Below are 22,790 nucleotides of genomic sequence, written 5' to 3'. Positions count from 1 at the left end.
CATTAAAGCTTGAAGCGACGGCAGTTTTCGTTTGTTCAGGAGCTGGAGCAATGAGCCGCCGAGGATCCGGGTCGTCCTTCTCGAGCAGCAGCGACGTCAACTTCGACGATCTGGACGATCAGCAGGTGTTCGGCTTCCTGGAAGATGACGACGACTCGCGCTCAGCCAGCTCCAGCAGCCGGTCGAGGAGGTAGATAGACATGGCTGTGCGAGTGACCCCGAGCTTCTATTGCGCTAACTCGTCGCATGTGTGTCCCTGACAGCCCAAGTGCAGACTTTCGTCTCGACTTCTCATCGAGGATTAATGCCTCGCGAGCACCGCCCCCTCCGATGCCAGCAGTAGCTCCGAACAAACCCGTGCGTGCCATCAACACATTTCCACACGATACGCCTTCCAAGTGACTAACAGAGGGGCGCTGTTGTGCAGGTTGCTCGGAAAAGCGTCGCCACCACCAAGCCCCGCTCGCCTTCCCTGACCGCAAAGTACGACATTGTTGTTTAAGTGCTCTTTTCAATAAACTCACTAATAAAGTTGTTGCGCGTAGGAAACGAGTGGTGAAGCGACCGTCTTCGTTGACGATTTCCACTACTGGTAGTAGCACTTCGTCGGCATCGAAGCTGTTCTCTCAAAAGAGGGAGAACTCAGCAGAGAATGTGCTTCAAGCCTCAGTCTCTTCCAAAGACTCGGATAGTGACTCGATCTTCGAGCTGGCAGCAACCGCGGCAACCCTCGTCGACACTAGCGAACGCCGTGCCGATTGCATATCAGCCGAGCAAACGAAGGAAGCCCCCGTCGTTCCGAGCACGAAACCCCGCAAGTCGAAAGTGGTCGAGAACACCAGCACCGGAAGCAGAAGTGGGAGCGCCAGTGGAGGCGTCGCCCCGCTTGGGAATTCCAACGCTCTGGTCGCTGCGCTTGCATCCTTGCAGGCTCAAGTGGAACTCCTAACGAGCGAGAAAGCGCAACTGGAGACCGAAGCAGTCACAGCGCGCACGACGATCCATAACCTGGAGCAGAAGCTGGCAGCGTCGGAGCAGTCCAGCGACCTCTTTGCTCGCCAACTCGACAACGTCAAGGAGAGCTTCCAGGCTAAGCTCATGGCTCGTGAGGAAGAGGTGTCGCTCGAGAAGATGACCCTGGCCAAGGAGAAGGAGACGCAATTTCAGCACCAGCAGGCTCGCTTCACAACTGAAGCGGAGCTGTGGAAGCACGAGATCGCGGCTCTGACCAAGGTCAAGCTGGAGCTGGAGAGCGAGACCGACCGACTCCACGGCGAGCTGAACAATGAGGTCCTGCAGCGAGGCTTCGCCGAGGCCAAGAACCGTGCGCTCAAAACTGAGCTCGATCGCACCTCGGAAGAGCTTCAGATGCTTCTGCAAGAACGAGAGCGCTTCGAGCGCGCTCAAACCGAGATCGCCGAGCTCCGGGCGCAAATGGCCAGTGACTTCCAGCAGCATGAACTCCAACGCCAGCAACTGGAAGAACGAGTGCACAGCCTGCTCCAGGAACGAGAGGTCCAGGCCGCCGGATACGAGCGCGAGCGTCAGTCTTGTCTTCAACAGCACGAAGCAGAGAAGGCCAAGCTGCTTCGCTTCGTCCAGGAAGTCCGCGGGCTCCATCGCCTGCTCCAGATCTCGGTCGTTGACGCGCGTGAACATCTCAACAACGAGGTCAAGAAGACCAAGGACGTACTGGAGACCATCCAGCAGCAAGCGAGCGATTTCGCTGTACACCAAGGCGACCGCGATGTGGCTCTGATGTCGCGCAAGGGCCGCATCCTGCAGCTCGAGACCCAGCTGAAGAACGACCGACAGACCATCAACCAGCTCGAGTCGACGCTCGCCAAATCGACGCGCGTGCTCGAGAAGAAGCATTCGACGCTGAAGACCAAGTTCCAGGAGCAGCGAGAGCACCTGGAGATCACGCTGGCAGTGCGGCAGGGGCTCACGACCGACCTGCAGGCCAAGAGGAAGCAGGTGTCCGAGCTCGAGCGAGAGGTGGCGAGGCTCACCCTGGCCAAGGGCAAGGCGGACGTCAAGCTCAAGCACGCGCAACAGCAGATCCAGGCCATGCAAAAGGTCCACGCGTGCGAGATGGAGAAGATCGCGAGGAAGAAGGGCGTCTCGACTGGAAGTGGTAAGGCCGACCAAGTGCAGGCAGCAGAGCCCAACGCTTTGGAGGAAAACGTACGTTACGTTCGCCCCACGCTGGCAAGAGCTGCGACTTGACTTGACTTGACTTGTGTCCTGTATGCAGAACGAGGTCAAGGCGTCGGTGCTCGAGAGTCCGGAGGAACCAGGTGCGTGCAGTTAGGTAGCGCATTTGGCTCATTAGTCGATGGTTGTTGGATTAATTGGGTCGCTGGGCAGAGTGGCGTGAATTCGTAGAGCTCGTGGCCGCCTACGAGGCCGAGCGCCAACTGCACGCGCTGGCCTAGCCCACCAACACTCATCAGCGCTGCAGTATCTACACTAGCATGATCTCAATGATTCGTATGAGATGGCAATCCCGATGAGAGGCAGAAACCCTCTCAAACTCGTTGGGTCCCATGCTTGTCAATCCAATCCGCCTGCCTCTCCCTTCACTTCATTCTTGAACTTGCTCACTTGATCCGTCATGCGCGACTCGTCCGTCTCCACTGCCGCCGCCTTTTGCTCGGGCCTGGCGGGCGGCGCCGCCCTCTTGGCCGCCTTCCAGCACCTCGCCCGCCGCCGCGCGCTCGAGTCCACTCGCCCGCTGGACGTGCAAGACCCCGAAGCCATTCGCCACCCTGCGGCCGCGCTCACGGAGCTGCTGGTGCGCTACCACGAGAACCTGCAGCGTCATGACCCGCACCGCGGAGAGCCCGGCAGCTCCTCGTACCCGGTCCGCTCCAAGGTCAAGCCCGGGGAGCTGCGGGCCCAGCTGCCCGCCGACTGCCCCGAGGACCCGCAGAGCTACGCCGACATCTTCCGCGACGTGGAGCAGCTCATCTTCCCGGCGCTCACGCACTGGGCGTCGCCCAACTTCCACGCGTACTTCAAGATCTGCGGCAGCGACCCCAGTGTGCTGGCCGACTACCTGTGCTCGTCGCTCGACGTCGTGGGCTTCTCGTGGGTCGCGGCCCCGGCGGCCACGGAGCTCGAGCAGGTGGTCTGCGACTGGATGACCAAGCTGCTCGGCCTGCCCGAGTGCTTCCTCACGAGCTCTCCCGGGGGCGGCGTCATCCAAGGCTCGGCCAGCGAGTCGGCGCTGTGCGCGCTCATTGCGGCGCGCAACGCGGCTCTGGAGGGGCTGGAAGGTGCCGCCCGAGAGGAGAAGGCGGCCAAGCTCGTCGTGTACGTGTCGGACCAAACGCACGCCATCGCCGAGAAGGGCTGCATGGTGCTGGACATTCCGCACCTGCGCGTGGTGCCCGTGATTCGAGGCAAGGCCGACACGGACAACTACGGACTGGCGCCTGACGACGTCGCGCGTGCCATGGAGGAAGATCGCGCTCAGGGCTTGGTGCCGTTCTGCTTGATGCCCACGCTGGGCACCACGTCCACGACAGCCATCGACCCCTTGCGAGAGCTGATCGCTGTCGCGCGCAACCAGCCTGAGCACGTGTGGGTCCACCTGGACGGAGCCTACGGAGGAGCGGCCGCGGTGTGCCCCGAATACCAGCACTGGCTGGACGGCGCGGAAGGCTGCGACTCCATCTGCGTCAACACGCACAAGTGGCTGCTCGTGAGCTTCGACGCGAGTTTGCTCTGGGTCAAGGACCGCCGGCCTCTTGTCCAGGCACTCGCTCTCGACCCGGAGTACCTCAAGAACGACTTCATGCAGTTGGCTCCCAACTACAAGGACTGGCAGGTGCCGCTCGGTCGCCGCTTCCGAGCGCTTAAGCTCTGGTTCACGTTCCGTCGCTTCGGAGCTTCTGGTCTCCGCAAACACATTCGTCAGTCGGTTGCGCTCGCCCAGCAGGCCGAGGAGCTTTTGACGAAGGACAGCCGCTTCAAGCTGTTCGTGAAGGCGCGCATGGGTCTCGTGTGCTTCTACGTGGCTTTCGGAGGCCGTGAACTCAACGAGGCGCTGCTGCGTCGCGTGAACGAGTCGGGCAAGGCGTTCCTCATCCACTCCGTTGTGGACGGGGTGCACTTCTTGCGTCTGGCCGTTGGCGGACTTGAGGTGGACGGTTGGCACATTGAGAATGTGGTGGGTTTGCTCTCCAACGCGCTCACCGAGGTGATCGACGAAAACCCAAAGTGGCAGGAGCTGCAGCGCGAGAGCTTTGCGTCTGCAGCGTAGACCGTAGAGTGCATTGTAGCAGATGTGGCTATTTCAGTCGGGAATCCGAGTCTACTGTAGTTATTCTCGATCACTTCCAAGGTTTTCATTGTTGCACTACCACCATGGACGAGCGCCGGCGAGAGCGCAACTGGAGTATGCAGGTCACGGCACTGTACGACTACGAGCCTGAACGTAGGAAGCGCCAAACAGTTAGATGAAAATCTCGTAGTATTTCGTGGCTGACCACTTGTGCAACTAACTGGTAGAACTGGACGAGTTGGGCTTTCGAGAAGGCGACGTGCTGCGAGTGCTGCGTGTTCAAGATGACGGGTGGTGGTCCGGGTACAACGTGGGAACCCCCAACGCTGTCGGCCTCTTCCCGTCCAACTACGTCCAGGCCCAGAGGAGCGTTGCACCACTTCAAAGTACTAAGAAGACACTGGTCGATGCAGTCACGACCCCGAGACCCCCTGCAAGTTCGCGACAACGGATTCAGCAGGAGGCTCGACAAGCACCCGACACACCCGAGCTCGAGGATGAAGAGGAAGAAGAAGATGACGAAGTTCAAGAGCTGCGTGGTGGATTTCGTGGTCACATTGGAACAGTTCTTCAGCTGAGGAAGAATCTGGAGGAATCTGAGCGAGCTACGAACGCAGTGCGAGATGCCCGACGCCAGGTTCGTCATGCGCGATACATGAGTTTGTACTGTTTAGTGCTGCAACTAACGCTGTATACATCTATAGGCAGAGCGAGATAAGTTACGGCGTACGAAGGGCTGGAGGGAGCGGGGCCAAAATGAAGAGGACGAGGAGGAACAGCTCGCCCAACACGAATCGGTCACCGATCGGCGACGCCAGCAACAAGAAAATGCCTCTGACAATGAAGAGGATACCGACGACGACGACGACGAGTCAGCATATCCGCAGCAACAAGGCCAGATGCACGACGGCTCCGAGCAGGGAGCTGAAGACGCTGAGCTCGAGAAAAGCTCGGCAGATGAGGGGGAAAATAACACGCACAAAGCCGCTGAAGCGGAGCAAGCTGAGATGGCGATTGAAGCAGAGAATGCCGCTGCTACAGTAATCGCGAGGTCCTACCGCCGCCACCGTGCCGTTGTCCAGGAACAACATGAACGGCAGCGAAGAGACGAGCAGCGGAAATTGAGCGAGGTCGCTGCGGTTTACATCCAGCGGTGGGCAGCACACGCGTATTCAAGACAGCGGAGGCGCCGGCAACGTGAGCTCGAGCAAAGCACAGCACGACGACGTTGGGAGCGAGAAAACCAAGCGGCCACTGACATTCAGAAGTGGATTCGCATGCGGTGGTCGTGCTTCTGGCGGAGACGCGTACAACTTGAGCGAGAGAGGCGAAATGAAATGGCTCTACAACACAAGGAGCTTGAGGATGCCAAACGGTGGCAGGCGGAGGAAGACCAAAAGCGCGTTGAAGAGGAAGAGAACGAGCACGATCGGGTATTGCAGCAAACGCTAGAAGAAGAAGAAGAAAAAGAACAACGAAGGCAGCTTGAACTGAAAGCGGCGGAGAATGAAGTGCAGCGTCGATTTGAGGAGGCAGGAGAACAAGAGGACGAGGGCGACCAGCATGACGTTGAACCAGCCGTGCCGTCTCCAAGCGCTCAAAGTCGTTCACCATACAAGCCTCGCCGCAAGGTGATGAAAAGGGAGGCGGTGGAGCTGATCAAAACGCTGGTTCAGCAGCAGCTTGGTGAGACTTTACGCGATCACGATGCCAAAATGGACGAGCTTCAACGTATGGTAGCGAGGCTTCAAACGGTTGTGCGCAAGCAGACTGCGATGCTGGAGGACTCCACCGACCAGATAGTGAACTTGCAAATGGGCCAAGAACACGAGCGGAAGATACCCATGCCACAAAAGAGCAACGGAGCAGGAAATAGTCCTTTCCTGCCGAGGATTGGCGTTCAGTCCACAGTTCCCCGCCAGCCTATTGCTCCGTCGGGTCTTCGTGCCCCTCGACCGGTGGTGCTATCGAAGTTACCAGTCTTGGCGGGCAGTACAAAGGGGGCACATAGCAACCAGTCGAAAAGAATGTGATGCTGGGACAATTTTGCCCTTACTTTTTGTCGCCTTTATTTGACTCGGATAGCAGATATTGTGCTTTGCATCCAGTTTGCCCTCCTATTTAGCTACAGTGCCTACAGTAATTAGTCTGGGCTCAAAATTAGTCTGGCTTCAAAATTAGTCTGGGCCAGACTAATTCGTGTCAAGCAAAAATTGACGTCTTCATTATTAGTCTGGCTAAAAATGTTCATAATTAGTCTGTCGTGGTGACCACGATTCTAGTCAATCTCTACCTACTTTACGATACTGATTTTTGAAAAAGCACTTGACAGCAGCCAATTTACCAGATCTCGCACACACAGAACCTGATATCTGGAAAATATAATAGATACCTGAGTGAACATGGCATCGAACCCAATGAATAGCCTTCTCTAACCGTTAGAGAAGCAGCATCTGCGATGATTTAGTCTTTATTTCTCCTTAAAGCCACGATAAATATAGGTATAAGGTACGGTGCCAGTCGCGTGCAATCTGCCAGTTCCGTGCCACTTTAGCTTCAACCAATTAGAATGCCGTAAGTATTTTTAAAGAACCCTATTGGTAAAAAGTCTGTAAGCGCTACCAGCCAGTAAAACCCGCCAAACTGTATACGAACAAGACACATTTCCCGCCAGTTTGAGCTCAGTCTCCTATTTCCTGAAGCCTACAAACCACCCACCAACCCCGCAGCGACCACCTCGACAATGCCCGCGTACGAGATCGAAGACCTCAATTCTGCAGTGAAGCGCGTCCTCGCCGGCGACAGCGCCCGCAGTGTCAGCGACAGCACCCCAATTCCGTATCGGACCCTTACGAAATGGGTCGCGAAGGGGAAAATGGGCATCTTCCGCGCACCTGTTCGTCATGGCCCGGCTCCGCTGCTCTCGCAACCAGCGGAGGCATGCTTGGTCGAGTGGATTGTCGGGCGCCAACTGGTCGGTCACCCCGCAAGTCGCAAGGAGATCATCTTCAAAGCCGGCACCATGAGCTCCATGGCCACTGGTCAAACGGTTGGTGGCGGGTGGTACCGCCGCTTCATGGGGCGACACCCGATGCTGGCAACCCGAACGTCTCAGGCGGTATGCAAGGCCCGCAACGCTGTGACCAAGAGCGATCTCGAGCAGTTTTTTAGCTCGTTGATCAAGGCTGTGGTCGCGAATCGTTTGGACGCGTCTCGCGTGTTCAACATGGACGAAACAGCGTTTCAGACAAACAAGGGCTCCAAGCGTGTCGTGGCGGTTCGAGGCTCCAAGAACGTTTGGCACCAAGACGTTGCTCTCAATTTTCACCTCACACTGGTCGCGTGTGGCAGCGCGTCGGGGTGCATGGTGCCGCCGCTTACTATAAAAAATATTTGAAAATAGGTATAAACATACAATTTCACAAAAACTAGGGCTACGCATAGGCTGGGACAGCAAATTTACGGGGGCAGCCAGAACTTTCACCACAGCAGTAGTATTACGACGACTATCAAGGCGTGCGAGCGCAACCTCAAAGCTTAACTACTCGTCGCCTCTCTTGCCTAGCAAGTGAGAGGAAGAACTATCAGCTTCATGGGCGACCTTTATGAGAAACCTGGAGCATTGAATATCTTGTATCATAGTTAACATTGCGTTTTGTTTTCTTTGCATTGTTTGTACCCTGAAAATTATCTTTAGACCACGACTTCTAGCGCCAAGATGCGCGCCGTATACCCCCCCCCAGCTGCAATATCGCCGCACGTAGCGGTCGTGGGGCCATTAACGTAGTCGTAAGCTTGGGAATGTAAGGATTTCTAAAAAAAATAGTCTGCTCAATGTCAAAGTTTGATATAATTGAGGGCTATACTACAGACATAGAGTAAGTGTCTCCTGCAGTCACACATTCGGTCTTGTAGCTACTGCATTTGTACTTCGTAGTTAAAACTCGTGTTGTCCTCATACCGCTCCAAACTTACTAGACAGTATCTACTTTTCAGATCGCATTACCAGACAGATGCTGCGCCTGCTTCGCAGCCGCAGGAGACGCCAATGGGTAATGATAAAAAGCCTGCTATAAACTAAAAACTAAACAACTACAGATACGGTCAAAAGACCCCTATCCTAGCCATTGCGGGGCCCTAGTGCGGTGGCTAGGTACGTAGGCCGGCTGCTTGGTTTAGTGGTAGAATGTGAAATTGCACAATAGCTGTAGTCCCATGGCGCCTATCAGCGATGCCGAGGTAGACACGGCCTGCGACGTCAACTACAACAGTCAGCCGAAACCACGTCTCGAATTCAGCGTCGTAGTGAACCTGATAGTGGCGAATTATGGCGAAAAACGCGCGACCATGCTAGTGTAGGGAACTTGTGGCTGTACTGAGCAATAGTTCGCGAGATAAAGGAAAAGCAGGGGGATAGGTACGTACGTAGGTGCCGGTTGCTTTAAAATGCGAATGGCTGAAGTCAAGTGACTCGAGATCGGACTCAGTTACCAGCTCCAGTTACCGGGTCACCAGGAAAAAGACAGCCAGTGACAAAGGACCACGATACCGGCCTCAGTTTACTGGCTTCAGTTACCGAGGCGCGAATTAACCCGATTTGGGCTGCCTAGCAGCATGACCTATCGGCCACTGCTATCCCAGTATAATGTTTTTTCTTACTTGAAAACGGATATTTTTAGATATTCATAATTAGTCTGAATTCAAAATTAGTCTGTCACTGTTGGGGCCAGACTAATAATTGTGGGCAATGAAAAATCTGCTATTCAGATTTAGTCTGGGCCAGACTAATTACTGTAGGTACTGTAGTGTTCGTTCTTAGCGGTAAATCATAGTGGCTTTGAATGCGAGCTGCTCGAATCGTGTTTTGAAACCGATTTTGCTCAGAAATGGCACTTTCTAAAAGTGCCAAAAGGATGCTAATCCGCACTTGGTGTGCTAGATCATGCAGGAGATGGCGCATGTGCACTACTTAGTGCTGATTGACCATCCACGACTTACAGCAATTCGGACTCGAGTACGATTTATTGATAAGTCGTGCTCGATAAGTCGTACAAGTACGAGTGACAGTCCGAAGTGCCAAAAACTTTGCAAAGCACAATACAACTTGTAAGTATACAAAACTGCATGTACAGGGTTTGGGATATGACTTACTTGATTAATTTGTAAGCTACAAGTTAAGTAGGTCATATCCCAAACCCTGTAAATGCAGTTTTGTCACTCGGCCGGATGCCCTTACCATTAATTGTGTACTTGATCCATCCAATCAGCACTTGGTTTCACAGTCAATTCGCGGGTCTACAGACAACGACCGGCAAATGCGCCACCCCTTGGACTTGACCTCCATAGTAAAATGCCCACCAATAATCCTCGAACATTTTCTGATTGGTGTAGTATTTCCCGGGTTCCAAGCAACACAACACACAACGATGTGAGGGCCAACCCGCATGGAAGTAGGGCTCTGTGTATTGCTAGGAAGAATCGAAAGTGAAGGGGGTGAGGCACTGGGTCTGATGGTAACCAGCCCGTGGCCTCACCAGCCTCCTAACGAGAGAAGCAGCTTCTAGAAGGTTCTACACCTTTGTCCGCTCAAGTTCGCGGCAGTGTAGAGCAACTTCGTGTGAAGTAACTGAAGTAACGCCTATATTTAGAGAAAAATAATGAATTTTGGATTTACGCCAAAGCGGATTTAGTACAGGGCAAATTGGTGGCCAGTATATCCTAGCGGCACCATGCCGAAGGAGCCGAAGCACACGCTCGCCGCTCGCGCGCGCGTCCTTGATGCTCATCGAGAAGGCGGGGACTGGATGCTGGTAGCGCATCACAATGGTATCCCTCCCACTATCGCGCGTAATATTGTCGAGCGGGGGGCACCAGAGCTGAAGAAGAGAGACGGGGCGCGCGCGGCCATCACTAAGTGCACGCCGGAGATGGAGAGCGCGCTGGTAGACTACCTCGAAGAGAACTGTCAGTATACGCTCTCGCGAATGCGTGATATGCTGTTCTGTGACTTTGGCGTTCTCGTCAGCACGTCGCTTATCAGCCGAAAGCTGTGCGGCAAGCTTTACACAGTAAAACAGGTCTACGCATGATGCTACTGCAAATGGGATGGCCCGTACGAACATGTATGTACACATGTATGCTGCTTTTCGGTATGTAGGTTAGAGTCGACCCAGAAACGTGCAATAACGCAGAGAACAATGAGAAGCGCAGAGTGTTTGGAGAAGCGCTTCTAAAACAAGAGCGGGAGGGGGCTTTTATTGTGTACTACGACGAGACCAATTACAATCTTTATTGTAAACTGTCCCAGGGGCGGGTGCCAATCGGAGAGCGTGCTGTGATGAAGCTTCCGCCGTCAAAAGGCGCTATCCTGCAGCTTCAGTGTGCTGTCTCGCCTGAGGTTGGACTAGTGCATTACGAGAAGAGGTGTGGAAGCATCAAGATGGATGTTAATGCGGCTTTGTGGACTCCATCTATGACGCTGTCAAACAGCACGATGTCTACAAGGAGCACTTCGTGGGAAAAATATCGCGGTGATCTTAGACAACACACCTGCCCACAATTAGACCGAAAATCCTGTCCGCGATTGATGTGATCTGGTGCGGCTTCGGCTGGCCCCCTATTCTCCAATGTGCAATCCCATCGAAGGTACGTGAGCTTACGTTACATCTTACTCTGTGTGTGCTCTAACAAGCTGTGTTTACCTACAATTGGCAGGCTGCTTCAGCACCTTGAAAGCACGCATCAAAGCTTACCTTGCGCTCAGCCACGAAGAGATGATGAATGTTCCCTACGGTCAGAAGACCGAGCTGCGAATGCAGCTACTCGAGAAGGCAGCCGAGCATGCGATGCCATGTATGGACCTCCGTCTGGCCAATAAAATGGCTCGCCACTGTGCGCTGTCCGTGGCGGCCGCGATCCGCGGCGAGCCCATGGAGTACGGGACTTAGCTGTGGACTAAATCCACTTTGGAGTACAAACTAAAATTTAAGTTTAGTTTTTTTAAGAAAATAATTGCAAATTTTGGCTCCCATTCCATATTGGTTAACGCTATCGCGAACTTGAACGGGCAAAGGTGTAGAAGGCAGCTGCTGCTCGAAGAAGTGGACATCAGAATAAACTTGCACTTGAGCCTACTCGATCCTCATGTAGCTCGACTGGACACTTCAGTCCAGTAAGCCACGCAACTGCTCGACCTGTTTACGCCGTAAGACACCTCAGCGTCGAGAGTAATAATTCGAAGAGATCATCCATTGTCATCAATCGGTGCTGATGACGCACTTGGGTGATCGTAACTTGGGTTATGCTGCGGTGACACCAAGCTGGACCTGGAATTCACTACACTGCCCCCGAAGCTTGTGTCACCGCTCATATCGTCTCGATCACCGACAGCGACTGCATTTCTCCTCAAGAAAGCTAGTCGTGCTGGCCACGGTCCTTACGAAAACGATTTGAACGGCGAGAACGTCGTTGACCGCCACTTGGAGGCTGTCCAGCCTCTGCGACTCTTGTCTTCGGACGCTTGCGTTTTGTGCTCGCAGCAAGAGGCCTTGCTCCAGCTCGATTGCCATTATCAGATTGTGGAGCGCTGCGGTCAGCACCTCCATCGCGTTTTAGTCGGCGCCTTGCCTGTCCCGCGTTGCCTGGTGGCACACGCGATTAACCGGTCGACGTAGCGTCGGGATCGACAGGTTGCCCGTCGGCGCTCTGCCTTGTGTTCCCCTGCAGCTTTTGCCAATGCTCCGCGAGCACCTCGTCCTCAGCATGCAGTACATAGTTTTTCACCAAAACACGAATTTCCTTAGCCAAATCACTCAGCGGCTCGTAGGAGACTTCGATGGCCTGGAAACCTTTCTACCCGACCAAAATCTCGTAGTCCTCGATTTTTTGTTCCAGCAGTGGCCTTTGAGTTTCTCCACTGCGAGCACGATGCCTTGCGATGCCACGTGCTCCAGCAACTCCTCGGAAACGTTCAGGCTGTCGCCCGCATAAAACTTGAGCCTGGAGGGATGCATGTCCAGCTCTTCATCTGTGATAAGATGTTATACGCCGAACGAATGCATATCAGCTCGCACCACCTTATAAGGGCCAACCCACGTCACCTGCAACTTGTTGCGGTGCTTCTCGTCGACTCTGGAACGCAGCACGTAGTCTCCGGGCGCGAAATTCACCATATTTTCGCCTCGTTCTCGCCGTTTGTTGAGGAGACGTTGCTTTTCCTTTTTGTCGGCGACGGCGTTGTGCATGTTCTGGATACTCGCGCGAAGTGTGTCCAGGAACGCATCAATTTCATCACTTGCAGGAATTTCTTGCAGGTCGTTCTTGTCAGGTAGATAAAACTCCTTCAATGGGGTCGGGCACTCGAGACCCGTGAACAGCTCTACTGGAGCGCGATTTCCGAGCGAAGGCACAGCAGTATGGTTGAAATTTGACTGGATCATCGGCACCAGGTACACCCAGTCCTTGTAGCTCACCTTGTAGTCGAGTATCATCGCACGAATGACTTGAAGAATGTCGCGATTGATTCGTTCAATTGAACCGTTCACCCACGGACTGTACGCAGGTGTGAACGACTGCTGGGAGCGGAGGCGGCGACAGAGCTCGGCGACTACCTCACACTTGAAGTGTGATCCTTGGTCGGATATCCAGTCAGGTGGAACTCCAAACCGCGAGTGCCAATCCAGTAACGCGTCCACCACGACGTGACTCTCATGTGTATCCGCGACTACCAGCTCACAGTAATGGGTTGCGTGGTCTTTCAGGACCAAAATGTACTTGTTCGCACCATAACTCGGCCCCAGGTATAGGAAATCAAAATGTAACACGGCGTTCCGTGTACTGCAGTCAATCTGCTCACCCCATGGCCTCGGGATTATCTTGCCTCCGTGAGAGTGTAGACACAACGAACATCCACTCACAAAAGTTGCCACCGTCTTCGTCAGGCGATCAATTGCAAACAGTCGATTCAGGTGGACTGTCATTGCTTGTTGTCCCCGATGGCCTTGGGCTCCGCAGTGCGCACCGACGTACAGTCGCTGGATCAAATCCGTAGCTTCGCGCGGCACCCAGATGCGGTTCCTAAGCGTTATGACGCCATTCTCACCGCGCTCAGCTTCGGCGGAGGTGAAAACTTCGCTTGGATCTCGCGCAGCTCCTCCAGCGTAGGCCAAGTGAAGCCGTCGTCATCGAGAGGTCTTAGCAAGGGCGACGCGTGTCGCTCGGACCCTTGTTGTCGTCGTACTGCTTTTATCCGTTTGACGGAAACAGCGGTCACATGGTTCCCAGCCCAACGGGAAATCATGTCTGCCCACACATTATCTGGTCCAGGCACATGCTCTACGACGTATCGAAAGTTCATCAGCTTCATCACCCATCTTAGAAGCTTGCCCTTGATATGCTTTTTCACGCTTTCGTGTGGGGCGAAGACGTGAATCAGGTTCCTATGATCGCAGTACATCCTGAAGGGTTTGGGCGGAGAAGCAAATAGCCCAGCTTCTCGCACGCAGTGACTATTGGTAGTGCTTCCTTCCGATAATTGACCAGTTCAGTTGGCTGCCCGTGAACGTCCCGCTCATGCAGTGGATCAATCGGTGTTGCTGTTCCGTGGCAGGCTTGGAAGAGTCAAACTCCGCAACTTGGGTCACGATCAACGACCAACCGACGTCCGATGCGTCTGAAAACAGGCACGTGGTCGCGTTGTCATCAGGGAAGTCGAGCGTGGCGGACGTTGCAAGCAGCTCCTTCACGTGATCATATGCCCGGCGCTCTTCCTCAGTCAAATCGATCTCAATACCTGCGGCAGCACGTCTTGTTCGTTTAGTGTCGGCAAGTGCTGCATCCAATCGGCGCTGCAGGGGTGCGACTTGGCGCGCGAAATCAACGATACTCTTGCGCATCCAATTGATGGCGCATACAAACTGCTGCGGCTCCGCAGCAGTACGCGGGTACGGGAGTGCTCGCAGAGTATCAATGCGCTCGGTATCATGCCGCACACCTTGGTGATCAATAACGCGACCACACCACTTCACCTTGGTCTGGTACAAACTGCATTTCTTAGCACTCAACAAACTGGTTGAGCAGTGAGAACAGCTCCGCCAGCTTAATCAAGTAGGTCTCGATGCCCGCAGCGTACAATAGCAGGTCGTCAATCCAGATCAGAAGGTGCTCGCAGAGTAAGGTTGAGAAACAGTCCGCCATTGTTTTCTGGAAGTGAATGGCAGCATCACTGCTTCCTTGCGGCACTCAACACAGCGTGAAAACCTTCATGTCAGTCATATAGGAGAAAACCTCTTGGCAGAGCACTGCAAGCGGCAACTGCCAGAAACCCTTGAGGAAATCAAAAAGGCCAAAATGCTTCATTCCTAGGGCGTTTTCCAGACCTAACAAAAGAATAGGCATCACTGCCGCCATGACGTCCGTCAGCGAGTTGACTGCTCGGTAGTCGGTAGTCTGGCGGAGGTCCATGAGGTCGGCCGATTTCTTGACTGGAAAAACGGGGCTCGACCAGCGGCTCTTGGGGTTCTCGTACACCAGTCCTAGAGCCACAAGGCGATCGTTAAATTCTTGCAGGAACTTCCGGATGTGCGGCGGGTACTTGCAGGGTTTACACTTAGCTGGGCGAGCCCCGATCTGCAGACGCACTTCCAGGAGCGGCACGTTCGCCGGTGAGTCAGCACGCAACTCGAGGCGCCACACATCGTACGCGTGCACGATCGTGCGCAGCTGCTCCACATGCTCCAGCGGAAATCCGTTCTCCACGGCGCGGTCAATCAATCGGAGTTGACTCGAAGAAATGCCAGCTGCTCGAAGTTGGTCGGAAGCATTGATCGACGCTGCGGTGTCAATACCAGCTTGCACTGAGAAAAAGCCGCTCGACCGTGTTCGACGTCGGAGGAACCCTTTTCACGAGCGGCATGTAACGTGTGGTACTCGGCGCTTATTTCCTCTTCTTTCCCTTCCCTTGGAGCAACATCGTCGCGTAGTCTTCTTCCCCCTCCTCGCGCTTCTTCCCTGTGGGTTGTGCCTGCTCGAACTGCTTCAAAGCTGCTGTCTTCACGAACGATAAAGCCGTGCCGGAGATGACCTTGACAGCACCCGATTCGAAAGCGACCGACAAGGCTTGTGGATAGGGAGTTGGGGAGATGCAAACTTTATCACAGGAGGTATTCGAAGTCTAATCCAGGACAGCGCCATCGGCCGATGATTCGAAGCAAGTAGTCAGTAGCTCAGTAGGGTTCCGCCGGTCGTTATAGCAGTGTTACTACTTCTATATGTATCGGAACGCTCATCGCAGAGTCTGAACGTCCAAACTACCATACATACTGTCTTTCACGTCCATTGCGAATGCACACAGGAGGGTTTACGTTCGAGCGATTGTGTCTACATTAGCTTGTTAACTTGGCCGTCGTGTCATCCTGATGATGCACGATTATGATGCAAACAAACACAAGCATTTCATCAAATTGTAGCAAATACAATATAATAAAAACATATAAATAGAATAAATAAAACACATTTTGAAATACGATATAACAAAATAAGTCGAGCCTCCGACCCGTATAAAATGTGAAATATGAAGATTTCAAACCAAAATTTAAAATGGGGGATGCTAAGGAGAAAATCGGACGTTACATGTTCACTGCATACCTATAAACCGAAAAGCTGACCCGCAAAAAGGTGAGTTTTGTTTGAAGGCCATTATCTTAGCTGCTACATTTAAACTTGCATTTTCCCGCACTGCCTTGACATGCCGTACTTCTCTCCTTAACCACTCCGACTAAGTAGAGCCGCCTTGTACTCTCAGAACGGGAGGGGGGGGGGCGTCACTCGAGCTGGTGATACCAAACCGCGGGTAGCTCGCTCATTAACTTGATCAGAACAGCGTCAATGTCATGCAAGTATCTCGGCCCAGAGTGCTTATGGGCAACTCCACCACTGGCTACGGCGGCTGGTCAGTGTCACAGTCAACTTCAAAACGGGTAGTAGTCTGTTCAGCTAGTGGCGAATTATACATGAGATGCGTAGGAAGTATATTAACCACGCCTGGGACCTGACAACCTCTCGGTGAGTAGGAAGCTTGATTTCATTGACTAAAGCGAAATATAAAGTGAGGAACCAACGCGTACACAACAGCTCAAGTCATACAGTGTCCGGGTATTGCCTCGACGCGATTGATGTTTAGCGCTATGACCATTGCATTTGACATCATGGATAAGTCAGACCAGATAATGTTCCAATCGCTTCCCAACCTGATATAAACTTCAAGGCAAAAATACAACACAATCAAAAGTGGACAAAACACACAGAAAACCTCACCAAAAACAATACCATACCTTAACACAAAGTACAACCAAACAAAATACAGCGAAGTAGTGCCTAACGGACTGTAATCTTTCCCCGGGTGCTCCCGCACGGGCGCGCAATTTTATGAACGGCCATCAGGTGCATGTATGTATGCAGCTGTTTTGAGACCTGGAGGTGCAAATCAAGATTTACCGAAAAGGCGAAAAAGGAACGCCATGCTCAGCTTGACGACGACGACCGATTTTATTTAGGAAGTCGAAACGCTAAGTTGCGCTTTTGAAGTTGGGCCCATGAAAAAGTTTGAGAAAAAATGGAACACCCATGTCGGACGTCTACAAGCTGTTCTAGGATCTACCAAGGCCCATCGAGCCATGCGGGTTGCCTACGCGTGAAGTGACGGTCGTCAAGAAACGTTTGAAGGAGCGGTGTGATTTTATGTACCTGGAAGGGCGCCTCGATTTTCTACTGGACCCTCCCTATCGTGGTCTGGACATAAATGCTAAGACGCGCTGTAATGTCGAGACACTACTTGTGCAGGGGCACGCCAACGACACCAACAAGGTTGGGATTGAGTTGGTCCGTTCCCAACGCTTCGCTTTGAAGGTGAGCATCGCTTCGTACGTGGACCCTTAAAGGCGGGTGCACGTGTACTTCAACGCGCGGAAGATTCCAGACTCCGGCACGGAGATTACTCTGACCTGGATAACCTACTGCGGCCGATCGGGACGACGAACAGGACGGCGATAGCCGCGACATTCTAGACATCGACTTTGCGTACTAGTAGGGTACACGTTATCGCTAGAACAGTTATCGCTATCGAAACAATTTTTTTGGTAATACAAAATGACGGTATGGCACCCTATCAGAAATAAATGGCAAATAATCGCAGACGGCGTTTTGGCGGTCTTATCCGTTACCTGGTAACGATTGCGTAGTGTTTCATCGTACTGTATTGGCGCAACACCGCCTTGAATAGGCAGCTGTCAGTATCGACACAACTCACCGATAACCTCTTTACCTGGTGGTCTTGTTTGCGAACGGCCCTAATAAGCCAGCCAATCGAAGTGTCGTTGATGTACGGGGACCATTGAAAGATAGTATTTTTGGCTATTGGCTGTCCAGCCAACCTGGCTACGGAGCTTCACTAGGCTACTCATGTTCATCTTGATCAAGTTACTCAGGACCCATATATGGCGGTGATCGTGGTAAAAACGGTGTCCCCCGGGATAAATAATCGCAGCTACCATTGTGTAGCACATTACACCCCTACCGAAAACGCCGAAGGGCGAGGCGTGGTGTCTGCGCTGCAGCACAGGGCGCACCGCCCGGTTGAAAATGCCAAAGTGGTTGAGATCGGACAGTTAGGTATTTTTCATCCAAACGTAACCGGGGTCATCACATAGGCACATTGGGCTGCAATGCCGGACACTGCATTAGAGACGCTCCCAAATCTATGCGCTCAGTGTACTTTAATATTGCAAGCCTCTCAAGATTTCTGAAACCCGGGTGGCTATTTACCCACCGCCAAGTCCACGTTGAACACACTCTCACTGTTTGCCCCTCCGGTTTGCGTTGTTGTCACGCAACGCTTATATGAAAGACTTGAATATTTTGTTTTTTGAGCTGATGCTTCAATTATCTCTGCTGTATGTAAAATTCTTGAATCTTGCTGACAGGAAAGCTATTGGAGATGCTAGAATGAAAGGACCCCGGGCTAAAATATTTGACAGAAGACGTCTGTCGCTTGTCCTAAGTCCACGAACCTCGGTATCGTCCACTATAAGATTCCTCACATTGGGGGAGGCGCTTTGCAAAGCATCGCCGGGCTGCTGCGTAAGGAATATATTGTTATATCTAAGAGTGCATGATGTAACATCATGAGTGATACGAGTAGGCTAAAGTTCGCATCTACGATCCAATGTACGTCCCAACGCATCAAGAAGCTGACCAAAACAAGCGTTTCTGGTCTGGCGCCTCCGAAGAAGACAAAATGCCACATCTGAGACAAAATACCACATCTGAGATCGGCTTCTAACTCGACAGATCAACTGCAGTGTTCAGGCAAGTAGTGGGTACGGAGCACGGCTGGATCCAAAGTTCGAGGTGAAACCGATTCCTTTTCTCCGGTACCGGTAGTTGAACTTGTCCATTTAAAGCCATGCACTAAGGTCATTGGCGGCATTTTCAATTGTTGGATGGGGTATAAAACGCTGAATACAGCTCTAGCGTTTGGAGCCGTATGCCATGCGTACTATTTAATTCTCGCTGCGGGTTGCCACCTAGCTGTTAACCTATTGTACCTGCCTTATTGTAGTTACGCATCTCTGCACGAACGGTGCCCGAAGCAAGTTTACAGATGTCTCTGAAATATGCATCAATACATTGACTGAGTAAATCACGAAGCACTTCTGCACCATATAACCGACACCATGCGACAAGTGTCGCATGCGCGAACTTGACCACACCAGCCACCATCCGAGCCACCCATGCGACGCCTCAGCAGGCCGAGCGCCAATAGTAATATTTTTACATCTACCGTAGCTGCTAGAACTTCGTCATCCAAAGCATCCACCCTATCAAATTTGTGCTCACCCCGACTTACAGCTAGCCAAACACCTGTACATGCGTATGTAATAGCATATCTACATCTGCAATTACTATTAGAGCCCCGCAGCTCGCAGCATCTACTATATCACTGTGCGACTTGCACGTATACAATGAAGAGCACTCCAGCCCGTGCAAAACCCGCTGTCCTCCGAGTACTTAGTTCCCTACATCTACATACACCAATCGCAACCGTTAAAGTGTTAGAGACTAGCGGGGCCCAGCTTCCGCAACACCACCTCCGCACCTGTATTGCGAACGTCAACCTACGTGGCCTCCTGTCCGAGCTCTCCGGCCCGAGCACTTGTGTAGGAAGACGCTTTGTAAGCGCGTAAGGAGGTTTTTTAGTTGCACAAAGAGAGCATTGTTGCTTAATAAGCTAGCATCATCGAGATTACACGCAGAGCGTATCGTTGCCGAATCATTGGTATCATGTACGCTAGAAATGTTTGGCTGACACTATTGATTTTTTGCTGGAGTACGTTTCACTAATAGATTTTGCTTATATTTGAAACAATTCAGTCCCTCGCCACCGCCGGAGGTAGCGCTATTGGCAATCAGGAGCTCAGTTCCGATATAATATTTTTTCTTATTCGTTTCCTCTACAGATACCCCCAACATATCGTATTACTAAATATCCCGTGGTATACATTCTGTCTTTTCAAAGCTGTTAGAAATATCTGTACCAAATTCGCTTGTTATTATTATGCACCTGAGTACGATGCTTTTGTTAAGTGTTCCAGGCACATCGGTATAAACATACTACAATGTTTGTGAAAGCCTTCTGCAAACAGCAAGGAATACCGAGGAACCCAGTCGCCCCTCAAATTGGACTAACACATAAAGTACCATTATTAAGGGTACCGAAGAACAAATTGTTGTGGCGTTTCTTTGTCTAGCATACTTTCAACCAAAATCGCTTTCTCAAACGTGAGCACATTTGAGGGAGCTACCTATGCTGCATGAACGCTCATGTTAGTGCAACCATTACGGTTGATGCTGCAAAAACGTGTAGACGATGGCCTAGATTTGGGGTGAGCGTTAGGACAGCCCCGTGACCGTGGCCAGCGCCGGCACCGTCAGGGACCGGACCTTAGATTTCATCCCGGGCACCCAGAATGACTTCCATATTCTCGTGAAAGTCACATTCGCTGACCCTTCAGTCGCTCTGGTAATGCAACCACCACTTGTGCGTCCCCATTATCATTCTTTCCAACCCGTACTGGATTGATCTTTTCTGCTATCCACGCTCTACGGAATGCTGCATCCGAGTCTAGGTCTCGCGGACGCCAGTACATAGTGTGCATAAAACCCATTAAAACGTAAGGAGCCGTCGAGGACGTGCTGGGTACGAGAAATCGTACTGCAAATAGCGGTAGAGACTTTGTAGAGTATTAAATTACTTTGAGCCGCAGGCACGACTTTGTTCATCTTTTTGTTGTATCGACTCAGTAAATATGAGTTTAGAACGCTATTGAAGTTAGATTTCCATATCACCCCTTTTAGAGTAATCCCCCCCGCACACACAAAACGGGTACCAAACGTTGGCCGTACCCCACGCGACATAATTACACTTGGAAGTTAATGCGTATGATATTGTGGTGTAGCAGACGTGCCAAAACTCGTTAGCTTCCCACTCTCACACCAACAACACCTACACTAACGGGAGCGCAGGCTTGTCGGGTGATCCGAAGATCGCCCAGTCCGTTTACAGCGGTGCGGTGGTTACCCAGGCATCTGCCAAGTCGTCCCAGCAGGAGCCGTTCCACGAGCACAGAACACGCTCCCCTTCCTTCGCCGACCTCTCCTTGTCGCTTCTTCTCCTTCTCCTTCTCCTTCTCTCCTTGGCCCGTGCCCTCCACCAAAGGATGGACGGCGGCTCTCGCCTTTTACGGGGCGCCGATGCAAAACCGCACCGGCTGAGTCGGGGGCGGGCCGAAAACTCGCGCTCGTACGCTCGACGAGCTCTTCGCCAGGGGCGGAATCCAGATAACCACTACACGCACTCGCTCTTGGGCTCGCCGGGCGGCCGAAAACACTTCCGTCACTTCGGATAGCCGATCTCAGCGGTGGTCATTATCTAGCCCCACGGGGGCGGTCGTACCTTGAAGAGACGCCGCGTGCCGCTTGTTTAGGACCTCGAAAATTCCACTCTGTAGTTATCTTTGCTTGTTGGGCTCAATGACCCTTCCTTCGGGTTCCTATACAAATATCTAATGAAAATGGGCTGTTACGGCCCCTCCAATACTAAAACCAAGTTAACTCGCTCGCCGACTCCTCGCTCGCCGACCCTTGAGATTTTTGGGATCCTGCGTCGGCGAAACTCCTCCGGTCGGTGTCTGAAGTACACACTTGGACCGGACGGGCTTGTGCGATTACGGCAATCTCTTTCTCGCCAAGTCCTCCTCGTGCTTGCCGCAGTGATGCCGTCGATGCTGGATAGCGGGTGTTACCATGAAGTCTTCGCTCGCTGACTTCGGTACCCAGCGAAATCCATGCTACTGCCCTGCATCTATACTCGCCGAGATGTTTGAGTCGACTTCGGCGATGGACGAGAAAACGCTATACCACAATATATTTATAACAGGCACTGATTTTGATTGTACAGGAAACACTAGGATGCCATTGCCTAATTGAAACTGCGTACTTCATTTCGAGACGGGGGGAGGGGGGGGGGTAGTCTGGCTAATATTAGATGCTGGCGCAGCTAAGTGTTGTGCTGTCTTACACGACTAGGGCTGCAATTTTTCATGCCACACAGTAGGCAATATACTCAGTAAACAGTTAGTGATCTGCCCGAATCCCGAGATGGCGCGAAAAAAACCAGTTGAATATAGCTAATAGAAAGGTGCCCGTTCTCAAGGAATTGTTACGACGCCAAATAACCATCGATATGCATGTAAATTCCTCTGAACATTTACGGCAGTGTGGACATTCTGGTCAAATTATATATATAAATCGCTCAGTGCCCGCCTAAATCACCAATCGGCATCTTTATTTACCATCCTGCATGCATGGGTGCACCTGAATACTCCAGATGGTTAATATAAGAATACCGGAGTACCGAATGGCAGACTTGAACATATTCTTTTGAGCCGCAGGAACAGAGCCATCAGGACATGGTGCCCAGGACACTTCTGGATCAAACCTTCAACCCAGAACGGCCCCCTCAGAGATCCAGAGTTTTGTGGCGATTAAGTTAACTGGCTTTAACGCATCGAATAGCTTCGTTTTAAGTGAAGAAACCCTCAATCCGTAGACAAGATACCATACTCTGGGTTTGTCGTTGCCCGCGGGTGAGTAGACGCCCGACCCCAGGTCGAAGTTGTGTAGCCGCTTGGGGTCGTCACCCACCGTTTTTGTCGTCGTGGAGTGACCGGCCTGCTTGGTGGCGCGAAGGTGGGGCCTAGAAGACGGAGATCGCGCTGGGGTATTCTTTGTGACGTTTGAACCGAGACGTGAGCGGTTGTCGCTTGAACCAACCAACTTCACTAAACGATACCTAGACACAACTTTGAGACATGCTCGCAAGGCTCCCGTGCCAACTACCAACGGCTTCAAGTTGAAAGTTGCATGGTCAAAAATCCTGGAATTC

The 22,790-nt window shown here is 52.4% G+C and overlaps 7 protein-coding genes across 7 annotated transcripts; 6 read left to right on the top strand and 1 right to left on the bottom strand.

Moving 5' to 3' along the window:
• Positions 1 to 50: 50 nt before the first annotated feature.
• PHYSODRAFT_462719 (hypothetical protein) lies at positions 51 to 2,127 on the top strand (the record flags this gene model as incomplete). Its single annotated transcript, XM_009524511.1, has 6 exons — positions 51 to 190; positions 264 to 339; positions 428 to 483; positions 546 to 732; positions 835 to 1,290; positions 1,342 to 2,127. Coding segments are annotated over 6 exons (1,701 nt in total), but the record flags the coding sequence as incomplete, so codon positions are not given.
• Positions 2,128 to 2,617: 490 nt separating this feature from the next.
• Positions 2,618 to 4,270, top strand: PHYSODRAFT_496942 (hypothetical protein; the record flags this gene model as incomplete). Its single annotated transcript, XM_009524510.1, has 2 exons — positions 2,618 to 2,724; positions 2,854 to 4,270. 2 exons carry the CDS (start codon positions 2,618 to 2,620, stop codon positions 4,268 to 4,270), a joined length of 1,524 nt encoding a protein of 507 aa, XP_009522805.1.
• Positions 4,271 to 4,374: 104 nt separating this feature from the next.
• On the top strand, positions 4,375 to 5,009 carry PHYSODRAFT_490915 (hypothetical protein; the record flags this gene model as incomplete). The annotated part of the gene is made up of 2 exons (XM_009524509.1): positions 4,375 to 4,444; positions 4,519 to 5,009. The coding sequence occupies 2 exons, from the start codon at positions 4,375 to 4,377 to the stop codon at positions 5,007 to 5,009; spliced, it is 561 nt and encodes a 186-aa protein (XP_009522804.1).
• A 916-nt stretch (positions 5,010 to 5,925) lies between these two features.
• PHYSODRAFT_465859 (hypothetical protein) lies at positions 5,926 to 6,138 on the top strand (the record flags this gene model as incomplete). The annotated part of the gene is made up of 1 exon (XM_009524508.1): positions 5,926 to 6,138. A coding segment is annotated over one exon (213 nt), but the record flags the coding sequence as incomplete, so codon positions are not given.
• A 1,244-nt stretch (positions 6,139 to 7,382) lies between these two features.
• PHYSODRAFT_496102 (hypothetical protein) lies at positions 7,383 to 7,688 on the top strand (the record flags this gene model as incomplete). The annotated part of the gene is made up of 1 exon (XM_009524507.1): positions 7,383 to 7,688. One exon carries the CDS (start codon positions 7,383 to 7,385, stop codon positions 7,686 to 7,688), a length of 306 nt encoding a protein of 101 aa, XP_009522802.1.
• A 3,229-nt stretch (positions 7,689 to 10,917) lies between these two features.
• Positions 10,918 to 11,238, top strand: PHYSODRAFT_328240 (hypothetical protein; the record flags this gene model as incomplete). Its single annotated transcript, XM_009524506.1, has 2 exons — positions 10,918 to 10,936; positions 11,006 to 11,238. 2 exons carry the CDS (start codon positions 10,918 to 10,920, stop codon positions 11,236 to 11,238), a joined length of 252 nt encoding a protein of 83 aa, XP_009522801.1.
• A 3,406-nt stretch (positions 11,239 to 14,644) lies between these two features.
• PHYSODRAFT_408591 (hypothetical protein) lies at positions 14,645 to 15,064 on the bottom strand (the record flags this gene model as incomplete). Its single annotated transcript, XM_009524505.1, has 1 exon — positions 14,645 to 15,064. A coding segment is annotated over one exon (420 nt), but the record flags the coding sequence as incomplete, so codon positions are not given.
• Positions 15,065 to 22,790: the final 7,726 nt, after the last annotated feature.

This window comes from Phytophthora sojae (assembly GCF_000149755.1).
Source record: "Phytophthora sojae unplaced genomic scaffold PHYSOscaffold_3, whole genome shotgun sequence".
NCBI lineage: Eukaryota > Oomycota > Peronosporomycetes > Peronosporales > Peronosporaceae > Phytophthora > Phytophthora sojae.
This window is presented reverse-complemented; position numbering and strand designations above follow the sequence as displayed.